This window comes from Gymnoscopelus braueri (genome assembly GCF_963280865.1).
Source record: "Gymnoscopelus braueri genome assembly, chromosome: 14".
NCBI lineage: Eukaryota > Metazoa > Chordata > Actinopteri > Myctophiformes > Myctophidae > Gymnoscopelus > Gymnoscopelus braueri.
Window position 1 is genome coordinate 20331923 of NC_137619.1, and position 25000 is coordinate 20356922.

Here is a 25000-nt window from a genome sequence, read left to right on the forward strand (position 1 = left end):
CAACGCTCCTCCTACTGCAACGATTGACTCTGTCCTCCCCCAGCACTCAACACAGAAACCCATCTCTCTGTCTCTCTGCAGGACCGAGTAGGACAGATAAAAGACAAAGACAATGAACTATTTTGACACCGCTGTCCCCAAAGGACATGTGGTTGTCTGTATTGGTATGTACATGCATGAACAGACCAACTTCAAGAACTACTACAGAACTGTTCAATGATGTATGTGTGTGTGCGTGCGTGAGTGAGACGATGGTCAAGTACTGTGAGGGGCGCTCTCGTCTCGCTGTACGTGCACAAGACAGAGTTCGGTTTTGCATTCATCTGTCTCCCTCTGGGAGCTGCTTGCCATGACCTTTGACCCTAGCTCTGACAGCCTATAGTAATGCTGAGGTAGAGCCTTTTGGCGGGAGGGTGCGTTCAATGAAACAAAACGCTCCCTAAATATGTTATGAGGATAGACATGTAAATACAGAGACAGGAACATATACATTGCAGCTAGTTCTCCTTTCTTTTCGGGCGTTTTGCGTTCCTGAACGTGCCAATCTTGCCACTTGTTTTTGTAGTTTGCTGTATAGATGTAAACAATATAAGGTCTAATTTAAATGAAGGAGTTTAGCGTTGTTTTACCTTTAATAAGGCTATGTCTGATAGGACAAAATGGCCATTGAACCGTATGAAACTGTTAGAGATATTATTGTCATTGCATCATAAATCTTAAGTTAAAATTTCTGTAGTTCCAACCAGTTGTTATGTTTTCTGGCTTTCAAAACAGCTGATTGTCATCGTGTCATGGTGTTAGTTACTTTGCAGCGCGTTTTTCAGCAAGATATAACAGATATTAGGTACAGCCCTAGTGTGTGATGCATCATTCCTCCAATCTCATCCGTTTCTCCCAACCGCCACTGCAATCTGGCCTCTTTCCTACTGGCTAAAACTATCACTCATCAGCCTCTGCCATTGGCTCTGTTGTGTTTTAAGCGCACACACACCCCCAGCTTGTCTGTGGTCAAATTAATCAATTCCTCAAGGGCTTTATAAGAAAAGAAAAAATCCTTACTCTCTGATTCTCACCATCCAGGAATAATAACGAATTTCACTGCCTGGATCAATTAAAGAAGAGGTCATATTTGCTAACCCTCTGTTATTAACCACCTGCAAACATGCAAAACAGAAGATGTGGAAATAGTGAGTGGAAATGGAGTTTGGCTTTGTTTCAATCTAAAGCCATCCATTCTGCAATCTAACGCATTATAACACCGCCTTCCCGCCTATTGACTCATAGGAGGCAACATGGTACAAAAATGAACACAAATGAAGGTCTATGAACAGATTTACAGTAGGACGGTTACGACGGTACACCTGTGGGGACATTTAACTTAGGATTCCAGCTACATTGATTGCTGATGGTTTAAAAAAACAAAGCAGGCTAAAGGCATTTGTTTGTTTTTCAGGCACTGGCTAGAAAACAGGTTCTACAGCTATTCTACTTTGGGCCTAGATATTATACACTGAAACATTAGTTAAGTGTTAGCTCGCAACTCGACCAACTAATTCTGTATTTAGGATAGTGTAGGATGTAGAAAGCCAAGTTGAAGAAATAATTTATGTGCTATAGAACTGACCTGGGTTCAATTCCAAATGTGCACTACACATGTCCTAGTGCTTGGAGAGCTAACTGATGTTTTGTGTAAACAATGAAAACAGTTAGGAAGTCCACTAGCTACTACCTAATTGACATCGCTGAGAATTTCCTCTCCCACCTGTTTTAAGGATGCAATATGTATTGAAACGAAACAAATATTTCCATTTGTGATTTTTTGGGGCATTCTTGTATCTGAAATATACCCAAACATGTACTGAAATACATTTCCAAAACGGATATTAAGATAAGATTAAGCCCACACTGACTGCCTGAGAGGTTTACATTTTAGACTGTTAAATATTTAACAAGGTCGGCCAAAACCACAGCAACCTGAATCAGCCTACAATATTGGCCTTCAAAAATGACTCCTTAATTTGTATGCCAAGGGCATGGTACTGTGTGTTAATGATTTGCCCAGAATTTTCCTGCTGATGTGGTGTTTTATACTTGATGTGTTATATAATTGTGATATCATAAATGTCATCTTTAAAGTAGTCTGGGTTAGGTGTAATCATAAAAAAAGAATATTAAAAACGTCACTGATTTCTATCCCAATGAGACATTAGAGAACAGAGCCTTTTATTGTACCTGTGTTTGGCAAACCCATCTCCCAAGGACAGCAGGATTCTTAACAGAAATTTGTGTGACATAGGCTGTCATGAATTACACTAAATTGACAAAGGATGCCGTTGGATGAAAGTACCTTTGCAGTTTGACTGGATGGAAATTTAAAGAAACTGTTGCTGAACAGCACCATTGATGCATTGGCAATCGTTTTATGAGGTAACCATGGTAACTGTAGCATGCATCTCCATGAATGTGGCTCAAGGACGTGGAATTTTAGGAACAACATGTCTACAATACAGATTAGAAAGTTAGTGTGGGACTATGGTGACACGATTTGGAATCTTGAACAATAAGGCCTAGTTCTTAAAACATGGAGTACTAGAGGACTGGGATTTTGAATGAGGTGTCCTGTTATTTGTTTGCCAAACTCTATACTACATTATAGGCTCTGTATTAGAGAAGTCCTCCTCATTCAAAGGCCTTGGAGTGGCAGTTTACCCCTGTTTGGTAAAGGGAAATCTTTCTATCTCAAACTTTTTGTTTGCAGTCAGAGTCGGATTTTCTAACCAACCAACCAGCGAAAGCAGACAAAATCTTTTTGTTTTAAACCTAACCAGATTATTTTTAAGATAAATTTGTATCCAGTTTTCTCTTCACTGAATTACGACTGAAGGCTTGTACACTTTAAAATGTATTGCTAGCAAACAATGTAAATTAGATTAGACATTAGATAGACATCTTAAAACACAAACAATCTAATATGATGTTGGGTATATTTTAAATGTTTCCTCAATGTTTTGCATAAGTTTACAAAAGGTAGTCTTGCTGTGAACTTGCAGCAAAGTCATTCTCAACAAATTGAATAGCTTGTAATAACAACATTGGCACAAGATGGCCAGCAGTGGAACATCTAGGAAAAAGAGGAAAAACTGCATTGATTGATTGGTTAATTAAAAGTTTTCCACAGAATAATACTTTGATAGTTTGCAACAACAACAAAAATCAGATCAGAAGTTAGCATGCTATTATTATTATCATTGTTGTTGCTAGCAGCACATTTCTCAGTGTACCTGCCCTGACCAAGACTGGTGTGACGTGAAGCTAATCGCGGATGAACGACCACTGGTCAGAATTATGAAGATCAGGACAGGAAATAAACACCAACCACCAGACAAAAAACTGAAACTACTTGCAAGTGGCTGGTAGGTTTGCAAACTCTACTATCAACCTTGACAGGTAACCAACTAGACTGTTTTCTATTCCAAAAAGTACATTTTGTCTGGTACGGCAGACCTTGGATTTTAGAATTTATCAGCTGCTGTGGCTGGTGGAGGTTTCCTACTCTCACTTGGATTTGGAGAGTTAAGCCTGATTTATACTTGGTTACTTGCTGTGTCGCTCACCGAAAATAGCTGATCTACAAGGTCAAGTATAAATCCAGCTGAAGGGTTTTGCTGGTCTCTTGCTGTACATGTAACCCTAAGAGGGAAAGTACAGTTAGACAAATGAGCTATAGAATACTGTAGATGTTTTTTCTTTTTAAATTATTATTCTTTAGTGGGTGGGGTTTCGAAAAGGGGGTGGGGTTTGTGAGAATGGGTGGGGTTTCAAGTGAAGGAGACGCATTGCACTGGTTCCTGTCGTTATGACGTCGTTTTGATGTTGACATGTAACAACGTTGCTTCTAATCTAAACGACACCAATTCTGATGTAAACAATAACAAATGTTCCTTACTATGTAAAAAAAAAAACATTGTGTGTCATGACAATGTTGTTTATGTTGTAAACATTGATGACACACAGTTGCCACGTCTTCATTCGCTTTCCGACTGACTGTCTGTCTGACAGAACAACGGAACGGATGAACAGACAAAGAAACAATTGAAAGGACATTCCTGCTGGCACGCGCTCAAGCGGCCTTGCGCTGAAACTTCGCTGAGGCGATCATGTACTGTAGGGGTGGGTGGGGTTGGGGTGAAACGGCAACAGTACAAGACTCGTTCTCTTATCCTTCAAGTAATATTAACCAACTACTACATGACAACGACAATAATAATGAGGATGAAGAAGATGAAATGTGGGGGGGGAATATATATGTGAAGTTACAGCCATACATTGATTCCTGGGCCAGTGAGGCTAAAGTGGACTTCTGCCCAGCATGTGTGTCGCTATGGTGTCTCTCTTCTCTCTCTCTCTGCTGCCAACATACTTAAAATGAGCAGCAAGCATTTTTCACTCTTGTTTCTCTCTCTCTCTCCCTCTGTCTGTCCGTCTGTCTCTCTCTTTCTCTCTCTCTGTTTTTCCCCTGTCTCTGTATTTTCCCCCTGTCCCCCTATGCCATGTTTCCATATTTTTGGAATGTCAATGTGCTTCTTGTCGACACTGTGCATGAATGATAACATGTCTGTATATAGTATAGAGAAGAATTGTATCCCATTCCCTGGTGTTGATAAAAAAAAAAGAAGAGGTTTGAATGTTGTATAGAATCATGATTTTACGTCTTTACTTTTTCTTTTTTTGTTTGTTTCAATTAATGTTTTTATTTTATGTGTTAGTTTTTTTGTTTGTTTTTTTTTTGGGTGGGAGGGGGTTTGGGAGGGTTTGACTTGCACATTATAGATGAATTGAATTAAGAATGTTTATTTTTTTCTTTGATTAAAAAAGGCAATATCTGCTGTTATTGAATGAGAGATGAGATCTTTAGGAGTTATGTATCTTAAATGAATATTCTATTATGGAAGTTGCATGGGTTATTTGTACAAAGAGAAAGAAAAAACACTGCTTGCTACTTCTAAAATACTGTGGCTGTGTTCTCTGAAGAGGAATATGTACATCTAAAGGTTATTTTGTCATTAAAGAGATAAAAATGATATGTATATACTGTACAGTGTTATAAGTGGGGTCGCCACTCTACATACGGTAATAGAGTGTTAATTCTACATATTTATTTAAAGGGGGGAAAAAATACCACACTCACTACACTCAAGAATGACATATATTGCCTTTTTGGAGAAGTAGTAGTTTGCTTAAAAGCTTTTTTTCTCTCTCACTTTCCTTTTTCTGTCCCTCTTTCTTTCCTGCTCCTTTTCCCCTCCTCCTCTGCTGGACTCTGTTGTCCTCTTTTATTCCTCTTCACCTCTTTGGTTCTCTCTCTGAGCATCCTCTCGCACTGGTTCTCAAGTGGTTTAATTTCAAGAACCCCCATAACTGAGAGTATGCAAATGGTACCATACATATTCTATATGTACTGTACACTCTCAGAGTTACAGACCTATAGGGGTCCATTTTAAACCCCCTTAAGGAACGCTGAGGGTCCCTGGACCCCACTTTGAGAAACACAGTCCTACAGTATATGTTCCTCATCTTTACCGTTCATTGTCTCGGAGGAAAGTTAACTGGATTAACCACATGAACCCTAGCTTCCCTCTTCTGGGGGCGAACATTCAGTGAAAATAGCCGATCTACAAGCTTGTAGTTGTAGATCAGCTGTTTTCAAGAGATTTGGTGTAGACGGGGAAAAAAAGGGGGGGCGTCTAGTATAGACCCCTGGGGGACTCCGGTCAATGAAGTGTACAGTATACTATAGGGTTTAAGTGGTTAAAGAAGCTCTAATTTTTCCGACTCGGATGGCGTCTGTGTTGCTTGCCTCTTTTTGTCCCTCCGTTTCATCCCACTTGGTATTCTGTCTGTGAACCTTGAACTATACCCGGCTGCCGGGCACATATATATGTATTTTGGTTCGTCTCTGTCTGTGTCTGTGTGTCTGGCAGCCTTCGTCTCTCTTCATTTTCAACGCCATCTTCTCTACCTGTCGTCCTGGGTGGGGCCTGTTCTCTGTGCATCTGTCTGTGTCTGTCCGTCTTTCAATCAATCTAATGTTCCGTGTGTTTGCCATGTTCCAATCTGTCCATCTCTCTGTACTTTGAATCCCATTCTGTCTCATTCAGAACCACCCCCTTCACACTCTGTTCACAGCATCTGTTGTTTGCTTCCATCACGAAGCATTTCCGTAGATGCATTTCTTGTGTTTTTTCTTGCATCTTAATCCTTCCCTCATTCTGACCTTTTTAAATGTCCTCCCTATTCTCCCCGCCCCGCCTCCTCTCTCCTCTCCTCCCTGTCTCTCCTCTGTCACGCAGGGTCTAGTTGAGGATTCCTCATGTTAGCCTGTCAGTTTAATCGATAGATTTGTTTGCCGTGTTTCTTTCTAAACAAAACCAATAATCCCAATGATCATAATGTTGGTAATAACGAAGACAACGTTGATTTTATTCTATTTTATTATTTCAGATTATTCTGCCGCTGTCCTCTGTGTGCAAGTGTGCAGTACGTATGCGTGTGTGTTTTTATTTTGTTTTCTAATGATTTTCTATGATTTGTGTCTGTTGCACACACCAACTGATAGGAAGGAGGTTTGGTCTGTGTGTCGCCACTAACTGTGACTGCTATACATGGTACTTCTGACACCGCTGATCAAATAAAGTTTGGAATACCCTGTTTCAGAGACCCCCACGACTCCACTGAATTTCTGCTGTGTGCGTATGTGTGTGTGTGCGTGTGTGTGCATGTGTGTGTGCGCGCGCGCGCGCGCGCGCGCGCGCGCGTGTGTGTGTGTGTGTGTGTGTGTGTGTGTGTGTGTGTGTGTGTGTGTGTGTGTGTGTGTGTGTGTGTGTGTGTGTGTGTGTGTGTGTGTGTGTGTGTGTGTGTGTGAGAAAGAGAGAATGACACACACATTTGTACGAGATGTCATTTTTTTGTGCCATGCCCCAATCAAGAATTACAGTTATTTATTTGAATGACATCTCATCTGTGGAGATGAAAACACAAAACAATTTCCAGCGAAAGCGGCAGCATATTATTCAGCACTTCAAACCACAGTTTCACAATACAGTCACAGCTTCTCTCACACTGCTCGTACAAGCAATTAACATGTTTCAACATCGTTCTATGGCTCTGTTATTTTGTATTACAGATTAGTTTTTTTCTGACAATTCATCAGAGAATAGAGAATCTATCAAATACGTCTTTTTTCAGACACCCCAAGGCAATTATTCAGGCCAATTAAACTGAGATTATATAATGTATTAATTGTATTATTATTATTATTATTATTATTGTCTACTTATTAATCATTTTGGGATTAAAATAAATGGAAGACTCCTGCATAGTCTTGGTCTGTTGTGTGTTTGGACAGGTAATGCACCCAAAACATACAATAGGGATGCATGTGGTTAAATATCTTCGCCGAAAATATACTGTAGCTGATCTACAAGTTCACAACACATAGCGATGCGTTGTGAGCTTATAGATCTTTTATTTTCAACGAATGTTTGCGCCAAAATAGGGACCCTAAGGTTCATGTGAGACACTGAGGGTTTTGCAGTGCAATTGAAAACAGCAGGATACTGTAGCATCTTCACAAAGGCCACATTAAGTGAATCATGCTGAATTTCATCATGTAGTAACACTAATGGAGTGTCTGACAGGAAGTGAGGCACCAGCAGTGGGCCAGCGGGAAACAGTGAGCATCATGCATACAACCTGTTTAGACCCATGGGGGCTGAAGCCTGATTTATGCTCTGTTGCACGCTGAATATAGCAGGCCTACAAGCTCTCTACGCGTCGCATCTGTGACTGTTTTGGTCATGTGTCGTACATATATTACGCTTTACTGACTGATGGCACATCTGTTCTATTAGCCCCAGACTGTGTTCATGTGGCCCTGGTTATGGATGGTTCCATTCTTAGTGTCGTGGCTTCTTCATTTTTCTAGTTAAGGCCACTCTCTTTCTGTCTGATGAAAGTAAGCTGATGTGTTATTTATATTCAGTGGTGTAAAGTAACTAAGTACATTTACTCTTAAGTACTGTACTTAAGAACAATTGTGAGGTATTTGTACTTTACTTGAGTATTTCCAATTTCCAATACTTGTACTTCTACTCCACTACTCTTGGATCCAAATATTGTACTTTTACTCCACTACAATTATTTGAAAACTTTAGTTACTAGTTACTTTGTAGATTTTGATTATTATTACAAAACATACATTATCCCTTCAGCTACTTTGGCTATTTGAAAAAGATTTTAATATTTTTATATTTTTAATATATTTTTTTAGATTTTTATATTTGAAAACTTTTTAAATGGGACATTCTGGCATAATGAGTACTTTCTACTTTTGGTACTTTAAGTACATTTTGATACCAATACTTTTGTACTTTTACTCAAGTACATTTTTTATTCCAGACTTTTTCCACCACTGTTTATATTAATAGTTCATGCGTGCGTGTGTGCGTGCGTATGTGCGTGTGCGTGAGAATGTTCGCTGATGCACGGTTCGCTCCTTTGCTTGTGCATGTGCAATTGCTTGTGCGTCTCTCTGTGTACAGCACGTGCTTATGTGTGTGCACGTGTGCGTTTCTGCTTCACTGCAGTTAAAGTCAAAATTGGGGGCCAACAGTTTAAAAGCAGAGCTGTCAGTGAGCCAACACTGTCTGTCCCCACAGCCACTTACGTGTCACAGTCAACACAACCTGTCCCGCCTTACATCCACCCTCTGGCTTCACACTGGGCGCCTCTGTATGTTTTAGCTGTCAGCATTTCCCCGAGCTCTGTATGTGACATGCATGCAATCAACTGCAACGTTCAAATTCCACTGACAGCAATACAAAGGAAGTCCTGCAATCCACAACCCCAAGTTGGCGCCATGGCTTTGACAATCAGTGCCACCCTGTATGGCTGCTGACAGTTTTTGTGTTGTGCAAAGGTTGTTGAAAAACGTGTGGGACATGTAATGTAGACTGTCATTTGGTGTGGTGTGTGTGTGTGTGTGTGTGTGTGTGTGTGTGTGTGTGTGTGTGTGTGTGTGTGTGTGTGTGTGTGTGTGTGTGTGTGTGTGTGTGTGTGTGTGTGTGTGTGTGCGTACGTGCACACATAATTAGGTTTGTGTGCGTACTGCAATGCACCACAACTGAACAAGACGTACAAGATGTGATGTTGAAAAAAAAAGCAAACCAGTTCAGAGAGGTCAGACTGCAAGGCCTGCATGAATAAAATGAAAATACACGGTCCCTGTTTTCTCATTAGACCAAACTGCCATTAACTCACAGTCATCGGTTTTGCATTAGAGACTGTTTCAACCTGAGAACAAGTGCATGAACACGCATATATATACGGGTCAGAAACGCATGCATCTCGTTCACTTCCATTCTATGGGATTGAAGGGGTGGAGCTTCCCATTGCGGCGCACTGATGCCGTTGACGTATCGTGTTCAACGCATAGTGTTCAACGTTGGGGAACTTTGAAGGCGTCAACCACTAGGAAATGTGTATACGTGTTAGGCCTGTCCCCGACTAAGGATTTGTTTAGTCGACTCTAATTGGCGACTAATAGACCGCCGAAGTCTGACGTCATTTACACATCCTTTGTTTGTCTACCTGGTTCGCAGTTTTCCACCCCCGTTCTGAATCCCATAGACGTATTTAATATCGCGTCAAATAAGAACTGTGTTCCAAAAATAAACAAATGACCCCGGCGTGTTGACTCTTATGGATATGAAGCATCAACTGACGGTGAGAAAACGCTAATGTTACTTCCGCCGAATTAGTTACATTTTCGCCAGAAACAGACTGTATCAAATATAAGTGACTGACTATCATAAACGATACAGAACCCCCTCCCTGACAATAACGCCGACACGCGGTGTTTATTTTTGGACCACAATTCTTATATGAGACGATTCTAAGATGACCCAATGTTATTCTCCATAGAGAAATTACTTCCGCAAACCTGGGGATGAACGAGTCACGTCAGGACTTCGGTGCTCTATTGCCAATAGTCGACTGGCAGTCGACAAAAAAAAAAAAAAAAAAAAAAAAAAAATTATTATTTTTTTTGGGCCAAAATACATTTTATTTCAAAGGGCCAAGTCTACACAGTTTGTTTTGTCTCCAGCAGAGTTTCTAGTGTCTCTATCTCTCTCTGGAAGAGGTTGCACATGAACTCTGCAGCCGCACTGAGGCGCTCCAACACAAACAATACCAATACAAAGACGACGAATAAGAAGAATAAAGTGGAATTACGTGTGGTTGCAGGTGTAGACTTGGCCAAAAAACAATTTAAAACATTTTTGGCCCTTAAAAAAAATAAATAAATAAAAATATTTTTTTTTTTTTTTTTTTTCGACTAGAGTCGACTAAGAGACACGCAGTCGACTCGGACCCCCCGCGACTAACCAGTCGACTTAGTCGAGGTCAGGCCTAATACGTGTGTTAGACCACACTTGGCAGGCTTTTAGCTTGTAGTTTTCTTTCAGAGAGTCAAGTTCAGCCAATCCCTCCAACATACCGTACATCAAACAAACTAAACAGAAACACCAGTAAACCGACACTGCCCACAATCTGCAAGAAAACATGGGTAATTGACGCGTTCAATGCCTCTGTATTAATTACTTGTATGAGCAGTGTGAGAGAAGCTGTGACTGTATTGTGAAACTGTGGTTTGAAGTGTTAATATATAATATGCTATAACAATTTTTAATCACTAAACGTCTTGCATATGTGCAATTTTGAAACAGGTGGTACGCAGGACGTTGAGTGATTTAAATTTACGGTCCCCAAAACGAGCACTTAGAAAAATCATAGCTGCTTGGTGCTAATTGTCATTTAATACAATCAGATTGGACTTTTCTGTCCCACGAATAGGACTGGCAATGGACTGAACTGCAACTTGGAGGTTATGTATATTATCCTCTAAGTTGCTTGCAGGTACAAATCTTCAACATTGTCATGGTCTGTGTCTGGGCCTCTCCCCTCTGGCCACACTCACCACACATTCCTGGCCTTGTTTGGACTTAATAAATGGTTACACTCTATGTACATTTTGTTTGATTTCTGTCTTTGCATTCATTTGAGTTTGATGATATATTATATATGTGAGTGATTTCCGTTTGTATTATGGAACAGTTTTGTGTTTGGGACTTTTTTATTATTTTGTGTTTGCATTGGATTGTTGTTGAAACCCTCCCCCAGCCTGCTTTTCCCTACTCTCCTGTCATGTGTTAGCCTTGTCAGACCTGCCCTGTGTTTTGTCTGTCACACCCCCATAGCCGACTTGTTACCCAGTCCTCTTGTTTCCAGCTAAATCTGATCCTTGCCTACACTAGCTTGTGCCTTGTCCTGTGAGTAGTCCCCAAAAAGAGACACACAGAGAGAGAGACACACAAGTGATCACCTTGATACAATCAGACATAGATATGCTCTGTTTATGTGATCAACGCACTAGCTTGCTACTATACTGTACACAATTTCCCTCATACTTGTGCCCTATCCCCCTTCCCCGCTCTCTCTCTTACAGCTGCAATTTGGCCCAGCAGCCAAATTGAGTTTATTTGATTGAAATGTCAAACCTGTTGGAAACAGAAAGAAAAATGGCTGTAGAGTGTGACCTGCGGTTCATGTCTAGACAGCCCAGAGAGGTCAGCTTCCTGTAATGGAGCTGTCATTTTCTCTTTGTAGGAACAAAGGTCCAGATAGGATTAACCTACAGAAACATTGGCACATGCACGCAAGCACACACGCATGGACCCGCACATACACTGGCCGATGGCTAAGGCCCACTCACATTACAAGATAATCAGGGGTATTTGGGGCAGTGAACAGCCCTCCCAACATTCGGGGGGGGGGGCTTCCCTACTCCAGCCTAGATCAGGAGAAAATACCGGGCATGTTTATTTTCTAGTGTGAGTGGTTCAAAGACCCGATCTTGAGCCTCCCGATTTGCTTACAGACGATCGGGGTGGTCCCGATCATTTAAATGAACGGTCAAAACAACCTGTGGTGTGTTGGACAGCTGAAGCTTGTTGATATGTGAAGAACATGACTGTCTATAAGGTCTTCTCAGATATGACACAACTGCTCCGTTTGCCGTTTACATCTGCTATTGCTACATACTCAAGTACTCTGTATGCTGTGTGTGTGTGTGTGTGTGTGTGTGTGTGTGTGTGTGTGTGTGTGTGTGTGTGTGTGTGTGTGTGTGTGTGTGTGCCTGCCTGCATGCGTGCGTGTGTGCGTGCGCGCGTGGATGCGTGCGTGCGTGTTTGCGTGCGTGCGTGCGTGTTAGAGCAGGTGTTGCTCGCACATGGAGTGCAGTGAAATGAAATGTCAGGAAAATGCCACAGCTTGAACTTTGGTCCATTATAAGTGCGTAGTATGTGTGCACAAGTGTGTGTCATTGTGTTTGAGTTAGATTGTACATGTACTGTACATGCTTGAGTAAGCAACGTGTGTGCTCACGCACTCGCGCAATATACATTTCTTGCCAGAGGGAATACACAACTGATCATGGGAAGGCGGATTTACACAACCGTGTCTGTATATGGTTACGATCCTGTGCATCTTGGTAAAGAGCAGTCTTGCCACATTTTGTTTAGCTTTTTCTTATTCACTGCCTGTATGTTGCTACTGGCTGTAAGCTGGAAGGGTTAGTCCTATATTAGTCCTGTGGGTGAAATTCCGTTTCAGCTTCTCCCGGCTGACGGCTGCTCAGATGGTCACAATGAGCACTCTCGGGGGAGGAGTGCTCGGGAACACGTAGACATTGGTGGGCAGGGAGGTGAACCGGTGACCTTCTCTACCCACTAAGCTACGGCCACCCACAATTTTAACCCCATCTCAGCTGTCTTATGACCCCGTACAGCTTGTTTTCTTACATGCTGAGGTTGTGTGTTGTGTCTCTTTGCAGTCACCATTTTGAAAGTCCTCTTCTTCCCTTCCACCTCCTTGTAGAACCAAGAGTATTTCTCTCTGTGCCTCAAATCTGCCGATGAGCCGTGTGCTCGAAACTTAGCTTTTTTGGATGTCTTAAATTCGACATGAAGCGGCATTTCGAGAGTATCTAACCTCTGTATATCGTGATGTATTTCTGATAGGCCGGTGGGACATACAGTAAGGTTGGGAGGAATTTGAATTGAATGTTGAAAAGTGGGAGTGTCAGAACAATCATGGAGAATTACAGTTGAAGATGGGTGGATGTCACGACATTAGTGGTCATGTTTTACAGACATATACATGGATTTTTTAATAATAAATATAATCAAATGTATTTTTCTTTTTGGCATACAGTATATTGTTAAATCGGTATGACTAGGGATGTGATCTAAAACGGTTAGAAATGCATTTTTCATGAAATCTTGACTTTAATATGGGCACCGTAGGAGCTCATCTTCAGTGTTGTGCGCTTCATCACTGACATATCTATTCAAACCTGAAAATACTGATAAGGGCGGGAACGAGAAGCAGAACAGCCTGCTGTGTGCTTGCTTCAGATCACTAGTCATATTATGACAGTAAAGACACTTCTTCCAGAATATTCAGAGAGAACAGATGTCTGGCCCCGGAAATGTAGATATGGCCGATTATGTAATATTGACCTTGAGCTTGATGGTGACCCTGATCTTTGTGACCAAAAGTGAATCATCCCTCTGGGACTTGCTGATCAATGCCAGCAAGTCTCATAGAGATCCACCCTAACACCATTATTATTATTATTATTATTATTATTATTATTATTATTATTTCAAGGCTAAAAAGGTGTGTTTTAATAGGTGTTTAAAATCGTCAAGAAGATTCAACTCAAGAGATTAAGAGTACAAGTTTAACCCATTGGTCCATTTTTGTCAATTTTTACACTGTAAATGAACTAATTTTACTGAGCACCATGGATTGCTGTCGCTGTCTAACATTCTTTGCATCTGTTTTTTATTCTCTCTCTCTCTCTCTCTCTCTCTTTCTCTCCAACATTGCTGTTTTACTGTTGTGTGCCTGCCTCCATTCTCTCCATCCCTCTTTCTCTTGGGTGGTGGATGACCGTGTCCTCTTCACTTACATGCCCGGACACCCACACAAAGACACACAAACAAAGACACACACACACACACACACACACACACACACACACACACACACACACACACACACACACACACACACACACACACACACACACACACACACACACACACACACACACACACACACACACACACACACGCATACACAAACTGAGTGCAGAAAAGTGTGCATTCACTAACACAATCAGACACGTGCGCACGCGTGTGCACACACACACACACACACACACACACACACACACACACACACACACACACACAAACTGTCTGAGTGCAGGTGAGGATGCACTCAGAACTATACCCACCAACTCTCTCTCTCTCTCTCTCTCTCTCTCTCTCTCTCTCTCTCTCTCTCTCTCTCACACACACACACACACACACACACACACACACACACACACACACACACACACACACACACACACAAACTGTCTGAGTGCAAGTGAGGATGCACTCAGAACTATACCCACCAACTCTCTCTCTCTCTCTCTCTCTCTCTCTCTCTCTCTCTCTCTCTCACACACACACACACACACACACACACACACACACACACACACACACACACACACACACACACACACACACACACACACACACACACACACACACACACACACACACACACACACACACACACACACACACACACACACACACACACACAGGGTTACTCTGTGTCAGTGACTGTTCTCTGCTGAGAGCCTGTGGGTGGCGTGATGATGCTGTTACCGTGGTGATGTCCTGTTGCCGTGGTGATGTGTACTGTATGACAAGTGGGACACGGATATGGATAAAGTACAGATACAACATGTGCATAGGAGAACACATACATCCACACACACACACAAAACTTCATATGTTGCATAAATACGTGTAACCAGGGCATACTACATATTCACAAACACTGCAGAGACTAATTGTGTATTCCTTAAAAAAAAAAAAAAGCTAGCCTACTTAAACAAGGACATTTTGCCCTTTACTGAAATAATTTTAGGACTGGAAGTGACCTTTTCTGTACTGAGCTCCTCAACCTTAATTTCTTTTTCCTGTGTCCAGAAAAAAGCAATGGAGTCAGACAAGGTCAGAAGCAGCATGCAAGCAGACACACACGCACGCACGCACGCACGCACGCAGACACACACACACACACACACACACACACACACACACACACACACACACACACACACACACACACAGAGCAAGACGACCATGGAGGGAAAGGAGCAGGAATACAGGAATAAAGAGCGGGAAAAAATGTAAAAGTGAAAAGACAATAAAATAGGAATATGAGAGAGAGTAAGACAGGGACAGAGAAAGACCAGCTTGGAACAGTTAGAGATTATGACATTCAGAAAACCACGCAGACCCACTACGTGTTTGACCAAAATGGTGGAAAATTGTTGTGGTTGTTCATGACAGAAAGGTGGAATTCTGCAGTCACACATGCAGATGCAGCATTCATCAAAGTGAGACGTATGTGTCCTTCTTTGGCCTTCAAAGCTTCTAAGAACACAATAGTATAGGGCCCTACTTTGGAGAAGGCAGATGGCTAAATTGTAGGCTACTGACGAATGGAACAATTTCCAAACCACTTTCAACCTGGCTTTCCTGTTTTTTTGCATGTCACGATAGGTGAAAATTGTCAGCATATGTTTACCAGTGATAGAATATGATCTTCTCACATGGTTTGAAAATAAAAAATTAACGTGACCGGCTGAGGAATTTGTTTGGTGAAAGGTCAAAGTTCAGGTTTTTGGTTTTAATTTGGAACCCTGAACAAACATCAACAAGGACACTTCCTGTCTTATATTGCCAGTGTTAAAGTAATCTATCGAATAAACCCTTTTAACTGCAGGCATTTTGACGCGGAGAGTCAAAAAACGATTCGGATAAAATGGTTATTGGTGATTATGTAGATGCAGTGCAATGTTATGGTGCTGCTGCTGTAAGCAAATTGGTTCGTTTAAAGTTTGATTCATTAGCATTCGTTGGTCGAATCAACTCACTCACTTTAAAGATCAAATGAGGAACTAAATAATCGCGGAAGACATGCAATTAGAAATGAACTATAAAGGGATAATGGAAATAAAGAAAGCAATTTCATCGTCAACAATGATGGTTATGTGGGCCTTTGTGTTATAGCTGTTCCCAGACTGCTGCCGTTTCAGACTGACTACTTTGCTGCTTTGTGCGTCTATTGTAGGGAGCTTGTGTTTTAAATTGAATCACTTTAAACATATTAAATGCGGAGTGAGCTGAGGGCAAAGTTCCATAACCATTGAATGTAACGTCAATCACGTGTAATGTAATGGGAAAGAAAGAGAGAGACAGAAAGGCAAGAGAGAGCGGGGGACTAATAACACCAATCAGACAGCATTAGTTGAGCTCAAAGCAGTAATTTGAGTGGTGAAGTGTGACTCATATACATCTAGCCAGGTTTGACTGCAACAGGGCTTTGTTAGTCACACACACACACACACACACACACACACACACACACACACACACACACACACACACACAAGTTATTTCATATTTACCTATTCTTTTAAAACTATTTTACCCTTCTATTTTGTTATTGCTTCTGCCAGGCCGAAAGGCATGGCCGAGACTATGTTTTGCACCCTGTCTGTCTGTCCTTCCGCCCGTGTGGTTCCGTCTGTGGACAGCTAATCTCCGGAACCGTTGGCATGATGGCAGCGAAACTGTGCACACACACTCCCTGGATGCCAGAGCAGAACCTCTGCCCCAAAGTGTTTACATGGGCCCGTTATAGCGACACCAGGAGGCCGATTTTTGCAAAAAACAGTTTTTGACAGTACTCCTACAGATTGTGTCCAAACATCACGCAAATCGTTACAAAGTATCTCTATAGTCATTCAACGAAATGGGTCTTTCAGATTTTTCATATTCCATCCTGATTGGCAAAAATTGGCTTCCAAAGTTTGCAGGAGTGCTCCGTTTTGAACAAAATGCCTCAAATCATGAACACAGCATGCAATTTCCGTGAAATTTTGCACGCACAATCCCACTAGGCCGAAGAAGAAATGCCACTTGAAAATTTTCAAATCAGCCTCATGGTGGCGCTATAGGCCGATTCGCGTTTTTACCTGCACCGATCTGCGTAAAACTTTGTATGCGCAATCCCTAGAGGCCAAGGAAAAACATTTGCCCTGCATTTTTCACATTTGCCTTTTATAGCGTCACCAGGAGGCCGACTTATGTAAAACAAATTTTTTGATATTACTCCTTCAGATTTTATCCAAATTTCACGCAAATCGATACACATGATCTCTATGGTCATATAATCAAGATCTGTCTGATTCGTCATAGTCCATCCTGATTGGCTAAGATTGACATCTTAAGTTTGCAGGAGTGGCCCGTTTTGAACAAAATGCTGCAAATCATGAACTTAGCGCCCATTGCATCCTACGATGAGGAACAAATGCCACCCTTTTAACATTAACCTATTATATAGCGCCACCAGGAGGCGGATTTTTGCAAAACAATTATTTTTTACATTACTCGTACAAATTGTGTCCAAACATCACGCAAATCGGTACACATCTCTATAGTCGAGTGATCAAGACGGATCCGTCTGATTTATCATATTCCACCCTGATTGGTGAATTCCGAACATTGCTGGCCCACAATAACCTACCTGACCTGACGGAGACCTGTGCTCCGAGGAGCACTTTTTCTAGCTCTTATTCTATTTTTGTCCACTCTGTTGAGGAAGCTTGAACAAGAATTTCACCAGTACAAATAATGCTGCTACCAGCTGCATTGTATGTTACAATAAACACCATCCATCTTCTTGAGCGAGAAAAGGCTGAACAATTGAGTGTTCCTTTTGACCTGCAGACATCACTCAAAACATTTCTCCTTTTCCTTTCTTCTTCTGTCTCAATGCTGATAAATGCTATTGTGAAACTCTTGGGTTTACTTTTTATACAAAGGGAGGGCCATAATCATAGGATTTTAATCCATTCTTTTCTCAACCATAGTTACACAGAGAGGTGCAACAATTTGCAATACATCACTTCAGCATTCAGCAGTGAGCAGCGTGACAGCTTTTGAAAGACAGATGCTCCAGACATGAATGTAAAAATAAAAGACAAAAAAGACAATGGAAATAATTATTCAAATTGCTGTTCTTTATTGTCACAATGGTGAGAGTTTTGTATATATTATCATCAGTTCAGCTCTGCAGCAGTGGAAGGGTTCTCCAAACTGTGTGTACAAAACACTTTGACCACCTCACATACAATGCATTATATTTAACCCAATATGGATGTCAAGGCTTTAAAAACCCCTCTGTAACCCAGTCTCTCTCCTTCCACAACAAATCCGCTTCATGGCTGAAATGGATCGAACAGGTGAAAATCAATAAGCAATCAGATTTCAACTGGTTGATGGTTTGATGAAAAGAGCAGGTGGACTGTGGGGCACTGCAGTGCTATTCAATTAACAGCCACGGAGGTCTGAGTGTATTCAACACTACAACAATTACCACATTTTCCACAATAGTTTGAACCCATGAGTGAAATTAGCTGGTGATGTACTGTAACATTGGGTTGGGAAACAAACCCTCCCATTGCTCATAACTGAATATGTGTGTGGTGTGTTAGCTTCAGCCAAAACAAAACAGAACAGAACATTTAACACTACAGTCGTTGGTTCAACTGTCCTCTACCTATTGAGTTACACAGCTAATGGAATGCATAACTCATGCAGGGTTGGTGATATGTACATGTATTGTGCTACATAAAGGGCACCATAATTCAGTACTGAAAGAAAACCCGACATGGAACATTTTGGGATCCCGTGATAAGATGTGCCTAGACAAGGACACCCAAACAGTCCGCCTATTGCAAAATGGCTTAGAAAGAAAAAGTGCATGTCTAGGAGCTTAAAACGTGAGCTTGTAGCTCTGCTATATTTAAAAAAAAACATTGTCATTTTTTTTGCATGTGTGTGTGTATATAAATATATATATATTCTTAATTATATATTAATACATATTTCTTCTTAATTTTAGTTTAATTTATTTTCGTTCCAGATGGCTTGCCTAGTGGCCACCACCAACCCACTGTTATTATATATGTTGGCTGGTAAAAGAGTGAAGGTCTGTAGTGAGTTTGGGGATTTATGAGCCATTTTGGGCAGTAGTGCATTATTTAGTTTCCTGCTGTGCTTCCCACATTTAGCTGTCACGTACTTGGTGAATGATGGAGAGGTTCTCAGCCGGCTCCGTCTCCACAATGCTCAACTTCAAACTTTCATCCGTCCTTTCAAATCCCATCGCCTCACCTCTCTCTTTCCTGTTATCTATTCCTCCCCTATCTCTCCTTTCGTCTCTGTCTGTTTCTGTGCCTGCTCCGTGAGGCTGAAGTGTTCCATCATCTTGTTCCGTTTGGTTTCTCGCAACTCTACTGTTTGTACTTCCTGGTTGGGATTCGAGTGTGCTCATACTGGACCCAGCTTGGGTAAAGTAGCTCTTTAGCTTTGCCACAGGTCCCTTCTCATTATCAAACAGTTGATCTATGTAGGCCTGGGTGTACTGGTCTGTCGTGATGAGGTCCAAATGCGCATCAGGAACTGGGAATGGGCCATTTGTCCCTGTGAAAAGGTAATGTTTCAAAGGCTTAGCTTGTCTTTATCAATTAATCAGTTGTCTTTGTCAATTCATGTAGGCTTTTAATACTCAACAACACAACTAATTCAAACACTATTGCAAAGGTGCCCACCTTGCAAAGTTGAAAGCCCTAGCAGCAAGGGTGAAGAAAATAATTTGAACTAAAAGATAGTAGCATATTTGTTGCAGCAAAGTGAGCAACACAAATCCCCATTTAGGACCATTTTATATGAACTATTGAATAACAAAAAAATAGCACAGCTTTTAGTGTGTGGTACATCCCCAGTGATCACAGTTAGTGCATTTAGCTTCAATCAGTATTGTTTGTTTGATACATAAATCCAATCGCCTGTAAAAGCACAGTCACTAAACTCGGCCACCTTGAATGCAAATTACAGCTTGCAAAACAAATTTGCTTTGGGCCATACCAGAAAAATACAGCACATTAACATTTCACACGGATTGCAATGTACTGTAAGCTAAAACTGCTGCAAATGAATTAGGCTATCCTAAAGCCCAGTCCACACCAATGCAACTAGTCGCAACTTGCAACCAGTTACAAGAAATTGCAGCGGTCTGGACTGACCAGTTGCAGACCGGTGCCATTTGGGCATAATGATTGCAAGTAGTCGCAGTTGCAAGGAGTTGCATTGGTGTGGACTGGCCTTAACACTAACCTAGTGTAGTGTTTAGAGAGTCTAAATTCTAGACTGGAACTTGGATGCCGCTGCTGCCATGGTGACTAAAAGGTTATTTTTTTTCTCTCTATGGGCACTCCGGGGTCCGTACTATATTACATATACTATATAATATTATAGAAGGATATTTACAGGTAGAAAGGAGAAAACCCCAGCCTGTTTGCCCTTAATGCTGTTATCTCCTTTTCTCATTGGAAGCATAACTAAAACTAGCCCCAATGTTCCCTCAACTTCTTGAAATATACTTGAGTTACGATCACATGGCATTGTCAATCCGGCTTGAGGTATTCATTCAAAATACTATAATAGACCTATTTTCCAATGGCTTATTGCATCTTTATGCATAATGCACATGATCTACATGGATCACAGTAGTGCAGCTGGAATGGTGAAATAAACGTTTGAATACAATATTTGGACAGTATGCCCCTATCTTTGCCACCAGGTGGCAGTACTGGCACAGAGTCATGCTTGAATGATGGAAACATTTGTACAAACATAAACTGGGGCTGAATTAATCATCTGAATTGGATTAGCGGATAACTGAAGTGAGAAAAAAATGGTATGAAAACCTGCCGTGTTCCCCGTAGCACCATAGAAGAGGGTTACATTCCGAAGCAGCTACAGGTAAATCATAGCAGTTGGCACCTCAGGTGTGTGTGTGTGTGTGTGTGTGTGTGTGTGTGTGTGTGTGTGTGTGTGTGTGTGTGTGTGTGTGTGTGTGTGTGTGTGTGTGTGTGTGAGAGAGAGAGAGAGAGAGAGCGAGAGAGTGTGTGTGAGAGTGTGAGTGAGTGTTAATCATACAAATGTACTATGTCTGTGGTCATACCAAAAACTATAAAAATGGGACCCAATGCCTCCCTGCTTGCCACTCTGCATCAAGGGTTGGATTGGGGGTAAATCCCTGTATTTGTGCAACAGAAACAGGAGATAGGCTCCTGCCCTATGGGCCACATGGCTCAGCAAGGCTTACTTTTACTTACTTACATATATTAATTTATTACATTGTATAATTACATTTTATATTGACTAACTTTCTCTCGAGTAAAATTTCAGTTCGAACTCTTATGTTAAATATGTCTAGAACTGTTGATTTGATCAAGGTCCAAGAGCCTATACTGCACTATACCTGTGTGTCTCTTTATAGCAGATAGAGGAATATGGACACTCATCCCTGTCTCTCTGTCTGTCACAGTGAAACCTGTCATCCCTCCATCCTCCACCTCACTGGGGAAGTCAGGTGATTCTCGGAGACTCCCCCGACACTTCATCACACGCACTCCATTGTAGCGAAGATAGCATCTGGGGAGGAAACGGAGTGGCTTATCACCTTTCACATAAGATGTGTAGTCTAACAACGTTCTGTACATTAAGTTCTATACAAATCAATCACCTTTACCTGCAGATCACTAAATAAATACTTCCAGTTGTAAATACATTTTAAGAATGGGAATAGACACTGACGTGCCAATCACCACTAAGTGTACAGATCATGGTTAGTCTACGTGCGTTACAGAGTGTCAAAAAGAAAATGTTGTCCAACCAGTTCCATGAAACATACCAATTAAGGCCACGTGAAAGCAATGATCAATTGTTGATTTGCTGTTATCATATTGTTGTATTATATCACATATAACTGAATGCACTTGCATTAAATGGTCAGCAGCTGTATCTTCCTAGCCTGGTTATCAAACTGAAGCTAGCAGTCCACTCAGTGGATTTGGCGGGGTCTATGGTCTGGAGCCAGGCTAGTATCTTCCCTGACACCTCTAGCAAACTCACTGCCTTAAGCAATTAACCCTGTCGTACATGGATAAAACTCGGACACCAAACATGGTTGCTGCAGTAAGTGCTGAGGAGCAAAATAACCAAAACACAAAGAAAATACCTTTGACAGTTCGTAGGATGGCTGCGTAACAGCAAGGCTGGCAGCCAACAGCACCTGCCGTGTTTTCAACCAACTCCCTCCCCACACCGTAGGGGAATCCGTGCTGAACTACCATTTTTTTTGCTGAAGCAGTTCCTCGTTGACAGTAATGTTTATTGTCTATTTATTCAATTAAAGTATTGATCAAATGCAATGTTTTCATTACCTTCATGATTAGATAAGGCTATGGGTATGTGGACAAAGAAATTGTCACCTGGCTTTCATTATTGCTCTCGTTAGGGCACAGTGTATCAGCCAGAGCCACAGAGCCTGGATAAGCTTTGGCAAAGAATGGCAGAGTGATGATCTATATTAATCATATCATATACTGTATACCTATAAGCATTCATGATCTCGCCGAGATCTTCCTGGTACTGTTCCAGCGCGGCCTTTGCAGCCGGTGTCTCCGTTCGGCCCTCAAGTCCAGCAAGGTGCACCAACATCTGGGTGTGAAATAACGCTCCGCTGGCCCACTGCCTCAGAGTCCTAGGAAAGGAAGAAATGAGAAAAGGAAATGAACACAAACAAATGCACGGAAACTCACACAAAGAAAGCACATACAAGCCAGGAATGGAAGGACTACTCCATTTAAAATGTGGTCAACTCTGATTGATCTTCTTAACTACTGTATTCCATTTTAATATAGTCCAATCGTGCATTCGATGCAAGAGTAGAGTTTTAGTCAACCACACTCTACTATTAATAATACATTTTATTTGTAACACACTTTATATTTAAACCAAATCTCTAAGTGCTACATGTTAAAAACAAATAACAAAAAATGTATAATAATAAAACAGTGAAATGATTAAAATTCAGATCAAAGTTCAGCTAAACACAGTTCAGCTAAACACAGCTAATTCTACTGTATTACATGGCGTCTCATTTTCTTCCAGCAGGCCAGTTTTAGCTGTGTGAAGGAGAGACTGACTTGAGGCCTGTATTCTAGTCTATTTGATTCTATTCTGATGAGCCATTATTCCAGTGCATTACCTGGTGTCACATGTCCCTCCCAGTAGGCAAGTCTTTAGCTGTGTAAGGACCAGGCTGAGCTGAGCCTCCAGCCTCTCTGTGTCCTGCCTCAGTCGGTCACAGTCGCTCAGGTTGATCCGACAGCGCTTCAGATACTCCTCCATCAACTCCTGCAGCTCCCACACCCGCTGCTGCAAGAGGGGAATCACAGCAACTTGGGAGTGAGTTGAATATTCGCTCGTGGTGAGGCATAACACAGTATAAAACTCCCAAAAAGCCGAAAGACAACAAAATATATGCATACATATATTATCATACATTTATTATTTATGAACGTCTTCTGAACTTTTTTGCAACACTCAGATTGAGATCATCGCTTTGCTATTTCTTCTAATTATGGTCCTTATTAATTTATTTTATCCCGTTAATTTTACCTGGCTTGAGGAGGACCCTGCTGACCTCCTGGTCCCCTCTGACGACCGCCTTGATGTATACGCTATCTCCATCACCATGGAGACAACAAGTCCTACCAAGCTAGCCAGACGGGGCTCGTCTGAGAACGCTGCTAGTCGGCCAATCAGATCCTTAAGGTAGGCTGGCGCTCTTTTTCCCATGTCACCTTGAAACTTTACAGAGGAAAGGGCAAAATACCATTGGTTCACACAGAAATCTCTGTTTTTTTTTAAGTGGGCCAGGGTTTATTCTCTGCTTCAAATTGTTCTTTAGATAATTATATGATCAACTATTTTTGGCGAAAAGATTTGTTGTAGTGGGGAAAAACAAAGCAGACCCAATATAGATCCCTGGGGACCTCGGTCAACTAAGTATATACGGTTTAACACTATCAAACTAGCAACTAACAGTCAATGACAATTTACTGCTTTTCAACTCTGTTTCCGTTTCTACTTTCCTATTCTTCCAGGTAATTAATTGTATTCACCCATTGCCTCACATCAAAATTAGTTCCAGATCAGACGCCTAGCATGAAAAACAGGAGTACTCTGGATCTCAAGGAGGGCAGTGGAAATCACTGATTAACGTGTCAAATCGTTAATGCTCTCACTATGCATTACTTGTCTACCTCCGTCATCCACAACCAAGCAAACATGGTAAATGATATTTGAATGTTTTGACAGTTAGCGTAATAGAACGTCATGCAATGTCTAGTGCAATCTCCAGAGATTAAACAATGCGAGATGTTTGGAAATTGGGATGGGGGCGACATAGACTTTAATTGCAAATGATAATGAACAGTGTATTGTTTATATGATATATTTCATTGTAGCTCACAATCCACATTCATTTTTCACCTTTGACAAATACTCCCTTTAGGCAATTTTACCTTCTACAGTCAGTATACAAAATGATAGAACGGAGCTATTGCAGCGTTACTTCATCTGAAAGTGAAACCCGAGTGTCCAACCAAATGGACCCATTTGGTTTCATTTGTACACAATGAATACTGAGTATTTCAGTGTATACACACAACTGACACAAAAGATTACTTTAACCTGATTCACCTGTCGCAGGTGTTGTTGGAGGCAGGTCCTCGAATCCAAGCTTTCCCCTAGATTGGCTTGGAGAAGAGGTTGGGTGATGCCCAGGTCAGGTAATGCCCCGGCCTCTGACATGGCATCAT

General features: G+C 41.4%; 1 protein-coding gene across 1 annotated transcript in view; it reads right to left on the minus strand.

Annotated features, from left to right (window-relative positions):
* Positions 1–19252: 19252 nt before the first annotated feature.
* Positions 19253–25000, minus strand: part of LOC308101006 (uncharacterized protein) — a 6392-nt gene continuing 644 nt past the window's right edge. Inside the window, exons 2-7 of the mRNA XM_080450276.1 lie at positions 24882–25000; positions 23796–23987; positions 23383–23552; positions 22726–22875; positions 21592–21764; positions 19253–19748 (exon numbers count right to left, since the gene is read on the minus strand). The exon at positions 24882–25000 is cut by the window's right edge and continues 116 nt beyond it. Of these exons, the coding sequence (XP_080306402.1) occupies positions 19333–19748; positions 21592–21764; positions 22726–22875; positions 23383–23552; positions 23796–23987; positions 24882–25000 (1220 nt within the window). The 3' untranslated portion in view covers positions 19253–19332. The remainder of the gene's footprint in view (positions 19749–21591; positions 21765–22725; positions 22876–23382; positions 23553–23795; positions 23988–24881) is intronic.